The sequence below is a fragment of the Physeter macrocephalus genome, chromosome 6 (genome assembly GCF_002837175.3).
Source record: "Physeter macrocephalus isolate SW-GA chromosome 6, ASM283717v5, whole genome shotgun sequence".
NCBI lineage: Eukaryota > Metazoa > Chordata > Mammalia > Artiodactyla > Physeteridae > Physeter > Physeter macrocephalus.
Genome location: NC_041219.1, coordinates 58,426,124 through 58,432,695, shown reverse-complemented (window position 1 = coordinate 58,432,695; position 6,572 = coordinate 58,426,124). Strand labels below are relative to the sequence as shown.

Below are 6,572 nucleotides of genomic sequence, written 5' to 3'. Positions count from 1 at the left end.
CCACTGCCGTGGCCCCTCCCGTTGGCGGAGCACAGGCTCCGGACGCGCGGGCTCAGCGGCCACGGCTCACGGGCCCAGCCGCTCCGCGGCACGTGGGATCCTCCCGGACCGGGGCGCGAACCCGCGTCCCCCGCATCGGCAGGCGGACTCGCAACCACTGCGCCACCAGGGAAGCCCCCACTCTTCTTTCTTACCTCTATACTGTTTCTATCCTTGCTAGAAAGTTCCCATCATCTCCAATCGAATTCACTGCCTTGAAGACGCAGCTCTTCCCTCCCCACTCGCACCGTCAACAGTCTTGCCTGGTATCACAGGTACCGACCAACTGTTCCTCTATCTGATCAAGATTCTGAGCTCCCCGGGAGTTCCCTGGTGGTCCAGTGGGTGGGACTCCGCACTTTCACTGCCAGGGGCCTGGGTTCGATCCCTGGTGGGGGAACTAAGATCCCATAGGCCGCAGGGCACAGCCAAAAAAAAAAAAATCCGCAAGATTCTGAGCTCCTTGTTTAGGGGGGCCTGTCCTATTGGGGGGCCTAACAATGGGGATTGGAAGGCCCAGGCCCACCCAGCTGTGATTTGGGGGGTTGATCCTTCATTCTCAGGGACACTGCAGCCGCCCTTGAGACCAAGAAAGAGGAGAAAAGAGATTCCCTGGTTGGCTCCCAACCAATCTCCCTTCTTTCCCGAAATCTCCTCCGGGTCAGCCAGAAGTGGCAGAGGACAGATTCTCCGTTCTTCATCCCCTAACCCCCAGTTTCACCACCCCCCACCATGATCCTGCTTCATCCTTGCTCTGTCCAAATGGTCACTGTCACAAACAGTGGCCTTTAGGAGTGGGGGACGGGAGTCCTGCTGAATCACTCAGGAGGAAGGGACTGGAGCAAGACAGTGTCTGCTGGATGCAAAGCAGGCAGCCCAGCCAGAGTGAGCTGGATGCATTTGGGGTGTCCTGCCCCCCAAGTCTTCCTTTATTCCCGCTTTCCCCCATAGACCATTGTCACCTGGGAAGAGGAGTAGCTGGTATGCGTAGAGAAAGGGGAGGTCCCTCACTGGGGCTGGAGACACTGGCTGGAGGGAGAGACGTTGTATCTGGTGAGCAGGGTGAGGGCTGGGAGAGGAGACGCAGATGCGTGTGTCTGAGAGGGGGGCCTCCAGCTAGGATGCATTCCCTTACCCAAATCAAGTCAGTCTGCTACTCCAGCCTCGCCTCCCTTCAAGGAAGGCAACTAAGGAGGGAAAACAGAAGCCCTGGAAAGAGTGGAGAGAGGAAGAAGTGGAGTGGCCAAGGTGGGCCCTGGTTGGAAGTCTGACGCGTGTCCGTAAATCATGACCGGAGACATGGCGACTTGGCCACTTCAGTTCCCTGACCCAGCTACCTTCCTTCCTCTGGGGTGGAAAGCTGAGGGTTTGCAACAACGATACAATTCCCCATACATCGAGTGCTCTAGCTGATGTATCCTGAAGGATTCAATGGAGATCAAGGACCTTGAGAAAGGGGCTCGGCTGGCAAGAACCTTCTCTGTCCTCAGCATTCCTACTCTATCCCCAGGAAATGACTGCAAGGGATGCAGTGCACGAGCAGGTCTCCAGGAAGGTCAAGTAGCCGGAGAGGAGCTGAGGGCCCCCCGGACCACGGCAGTCCCCAGTCTCCTCTTGCCCGTGTCCCCTTCAAGCCCAGATGGTCCCAGGTCAGCAGTCCCTTTCTCAGGCCACTTACCCTCCCTCTGCATCCCCCCTCCCTCCACCCCACGTTAAACTATACCTTGCAGCCCCTAGGCCAAAGCCCTCACACTCCACTGCTCAATAGCGACCTCATATCCAGTTCAAGATCTGGCCTCCTGGGTGAGAGAAACAGGCAAAGGGGAAAGGAGCCCAGAGAATAGCGGACCCCCACTCTCCTTCATTCACCTGGCCTCTTATTTTCCAGCTAAGAACTCAGCTTTGAGCATTTGAGCATTAGTGGAAACCATACTGGTGGACCTTTTGGAAAAGTGTGACTGGATTCAAGAATTTAAACAGGAGCTACTGGGAGAGGGTTTTTTTTGTCCATTTCCTTGTCCTTCTTCTTGAGAAACCTCATGGGCTCAACAGAGCCAGGCCCAAGGCATGGCCCCAGCCACACAGAGTTCAACAGACCACGCTGACCGACATCTAATGAGCCCTGGCCATTGTATGCTTGCATCCTACAGGCTGGGGAAGAGGGATAGGTCAGGGCGAGACCTCTGTCCAGTGCTGGGGGAGGCTGGAAGCTTCTAACAGTGACCTGGCCTCCATGTCTGCTTTGGGAAGGACAGGCGGCAAGAGCTCCAGAAAAGACTGAAAAGGGAAGCAGATGAAGGATACAAAGCCAAGGGCTAGAAAGATGAGGGACATGAGGCCATGAAGGTGACAGTCGGTGTGAAGGCAACAGGCCTCTAGGACCCTCTGCCTACAGTCCAGCAAGGCTGGGGACAAGGTAAGGGGGACAACTGAAGACAGCACAGCCCCTCCCTTAGGGTCCCAGAATCGCTGCCCTGGAAAACAGCCCAGATGGGTAGGGCCTGTTCAGATTCAGGGCTAGCTCCAGCCTCTGGTCACCTCCCTACCTCCAGGGGCTTTGGCTCTTTCAGAATAAAAGTCCTTCCTGTAGGGCAAGAGCAGAGAGAAGAGGGCTCAAGGTGGGGTGGGGACAGAGCCAGGCTGGGGGAGAGGAGGGGAATGCTGGAAAATCCCTGGCCTGTGCTCACTAGATGAACACCCCTGCCGCCTCTTCCTGCAATGGCCAGGCCCCTGCACATCCGAGATGGTCTCTGGGGCTCCGGCCAAGAACCAGGATTGCAGCACTCATCCCACCACAAGCCTGGAATGAATCTGGAAAAGAATTTGGACAAGAATGCAGAGTGGGGCTTCCCTGGTGGCGCAGTGGTTAGGAATCCGCCTGCCAATGCAGGGGACACGGGTTCGAGCCCTGGGCCGGGAAGATCCCACATGCCGCAGAGCAACTAAGCCCTTGCGCCACAACTACTGAGACTGTGCTCTAGAGCCCGAGAGCCACAACTACTGAGCTCGTGAGCCACAACTACTGAAGCCCACGTGCCACAACCACTGAAGCTCGCGCGCCTAGAGCCCGTGCTCTGCAACAAGAGAAGCCACCCCAATGAAAAGCCTGCGCACCGCAACTAGAGAAAGCCTGCTTGCGGCAACGAAGACCCAACGCAGCCAAAAATAAATAAATAAAATTTTTTTTAAAAAAAGAAAAAGAAAGAATGCAGAGTGGACCTGAGCAACTTCTTCCCTGCCCAACCTCTCCGCAGGGTCCCCAGCAGAGTGGGGAGGGCAGAGCCGCAGAAGCTCAGAGGAAGTGGGGGAATCCTACCTTTTCCGTTGCCAGGTGCGGCGAAGGCACAGGAAGACGCTCCGTGTGTATTCACCAGGTCGCAGCCACTCCGAGTTCACAGTGCATATCCGGGCCTCTCCCCACAGGACTGCCGTCTGTGCTCTGCGTGTCGGCCCCTCGCTGGGATCTTGCCGGGAGCCCACAGGCCTCCATGGTGACTGTTGGACCCAAGCGGAAGCAGCCTCAGTCCCCCAAGACCCCTGTGACATGAGGACCCACACCCTCCCTCCTGCGGGTCCACATCCTCCACTGGACCACTCCCCTCCAGGAGGCAAAATCCAACAAGAGGGCTGGAGACCCCAAAGGAGCACAGGCAACCACACAGGCAACCAGAGGAGGACTGAGCTGCTCCTGGGCGTCTCCAAGGGGGTGGGAGCGGGATCCACCCAGATGCAGGAAGCCAGGGCTGCCATTCCCCCCTTGGGCAGCAGGGGGCAGTGTTCGCTGCAGTGGGAGCCAGAGACCCACCAAGTTCAGTCCTCCCTCCTCTAACACCTTGTTGGATATTTTGTCCCTGCCCCCACTAGACAGACAGACAGACACACACACCAATCCCAGCCCACATGCTCACCCTGCGAAGACCCTACCCCTCATTCAAATCTGGCTGCACCACTCACTGTCAGATGGAAGAGATGGTCACCTAGGGCACCGACGTGAAAAGGCGGGGGGGAGGGGGGAGCTACGGCCACGGATGGGTGGTCCCACCCCAGCCCTTCTGGGGACACACAAAGCTGTGCATCCCAGGACCGTCTTTGACCTCATTGACCAGAGTCTTAGACCCCAGGGAGACGATCAAGAATCAAATATGTTTATTTCCGCGTGAGATAGAGTGACTGCACCCTTCTAACGCAGCTCCACGCCAGGCCCCTGCCCCCTCCCCGTCCGCCAGGCCCAGAGAGCACCGAATGGTCACAAACAAGCTTCCAGCCTGAACTCCAAATGATGCTTCAGCCTTGATTCTTTAGGTCGGTCCAGAGCCCCCTGCTCAGAGGAAACTGACGGACATGGACCGGAGGTCAGGATCGGTGTGTGCCCTGAAGCGGAGGACCCCATGCTGCCCGAGGACTCAGGCCCCACGTCCTGGCAGGGGCCCCAGAGGAGGCAGGAGTGACAAAGTCTAGCTGCGTATCCCCCTGCAGCTGCCCCCTCACCTCAGCCACCGTCTCCCGCTTGCCCCCACCCCACGTGCCCAGACCTGCAGGTTGAAAGGGGAGCAGGAAATTCCTCACCTGCAGAGCATCCCAGGCAGGAGCTGATCCTGTAACACAGTGGGACCCCTCTTGCAGCAGGGGACCCTTAGAGGCCACTGCAAATCCTAGGACCCCAAGAGAGAGCAGAGTCCTGGCCCCCTCCCCACACCCAAATCTTATCCCCTAAGGAGCAAGAACCACATCTGGGCTAGGCTTAATTACCCAAAAATCAGTGAGAGGCCTGCAGTCCCCGACGCGGCTGAGAATGAAGACCTGGTGGGAGGCCCCTAACTGTGTCTGCCCCTCCCTTCCCAGCCCTCCCTGCCCTTCCTCAGGCTCTCCTTCCTCCTCTGGCGACTGATGTTCCTGCCCGGCCTGAGGACCACCTCCAGTACCCCCAGCCAGCTCTCTGCGATGTCTCCCCCAACCTCCCCCACCATAACACCCTCAATCATAACAGGACCCTGCCGTCAGGGTCCCCAGGGACTGACCTGGAGCTGTCCCAGAGCTGCGACCATGATCGTGGACAGGCCAGGATGGGGGAGACCCTGCAGGTCCAGCAGGAGGTGAAAGGGGGGTAGTGGGTGAGGAGACTTGATGGGAAAATCCAAGGGTTGTGGGAAGGACTCTGACATGGCCAACCTGGGTTTGCAAGGAGGGCAGAAAGAAAGAAACAAAGATGGTAGCCCAGGCCTCTGAGGCCAGGGGTGTGAGCAGTGGCCTGACCTGACCAGGCGCCAGACCAGCACCCCTCAGGCCGTCCTCATCCTCCCTGAGATCTCAGCCAACAGGACGGCTCTGGGTCAGCTCTGCAGGCACCTGGGCTCCATGCTGAGCACCCACCCTCACCAGAGGCCATTTAGGTTCCAGGGGCCTGAGATGGAGCTGACCTGTCACACTCACCCTTCCAGCAGCAACGGGGGGCCTCTATCTTCTCGAGCTCTTGCCAGCCCACCGCCTGTCTGTGGGTGAGCCTCCTGCCTCCCCCGACCCAGTCAGGCCCAAGTCTCACTGCCCTCTGCCCTCACTCTTGTTCTGGCCACCAGGAGAGGGTGCAACCCTTAGGAGCCTCTGCTCTTTCCCCCCGTGGCCAGTGCCCAAGCAGAGGGTAGCCGGCATAGCTAGGCCACTGTGTTCACGCATAAACCACTTGCCTCAGAGGCTCTAGATGAGCCTAAAATGGCATCCAAAATTGGGAGGGAATGATACACAGTGGGCAGGTGAGCAGACTCCGTGTCAAACAGCTACCTCTCATTCACTGTGTGAACATATACAAGCCACTAACCCTCAGTAAATGAGCCACGTTTGCTGGTCACCCAAGGCAATACCAAGAGTACTCGCTTCCTGCTAGGAATTTTGTGAAGTTTCTACATAAAATCACTCAGCATAGTACCTGGAATAGAGGAAGCACTAATGAACGTTAGCTGTCATTACTTTGATTATCCCTACCTCGTCACTTGACTGAAATTCTCTTAACTGGACACAAAGCCTTGTTTTCTACGGTTAAGGATAAGGACTCACTGCCCATGCCCTGGGGTCACACAGTTCTGATATTTTTTTTAATTTTTCATTTCCCATCTTTTTTTTTTTCATTTTTATTTATTTATTTATTTTTGGCTGCATTGGGTCTTCGTTGCTGCGCGGGCTTTCTCTAGCTGCGGGGAGCGGGGGCTACTCTTCGTTGCGGTGCGCGGGCTTCTCATTGCGGTGGCTTCTCTTGCTGCGGAGCGCGGGCTTCTAGGCACGCGGGCTTCAGTAGAGGCACTCGCGCTTCAGCAGTTGTGGCTCACGGGCTCTAGAGCACAGGCTCAGTAATTGTGGCGTGTGGGCTCAGTTGCTCCGCGGCATGTGGGATCTTCCCGGACCAGGGCTCGAACCCGTGTCCCCTGCATTGGCAGGCGGACTCGTAACCACTGCGCCACCAGGGAAGCCCGGTTCTGATATTTATACCACAGTGTAATGACTGATACCAGAGATTTAGAGACAGTAAAGGCAGGTAAACATCT

General features: G+C 57.2%; 1 protein-coding gene across 1 annotated transcript in view; it reads left to right on the top strand.

The window, feature by feature from the left end:
• The window catches only part of RBP5 (retinol binding protein 5), a 5,198-nt gene extending 3,595 nt beyond the window's left edge, over positions 1-1,603 (top strand). The window contains 2 exon segments of the mRNA XM_007108322.1: positions 991-1,092; positions 1,550-1,603. Of these exon segments, the coding sequence (XP_007108384.1) occupies positions 991-1,092; positions 1,550-1,603 (156 nt within the window).
• Positions 1,604-6,572: the final 4,969 nt, after the last annotated feature.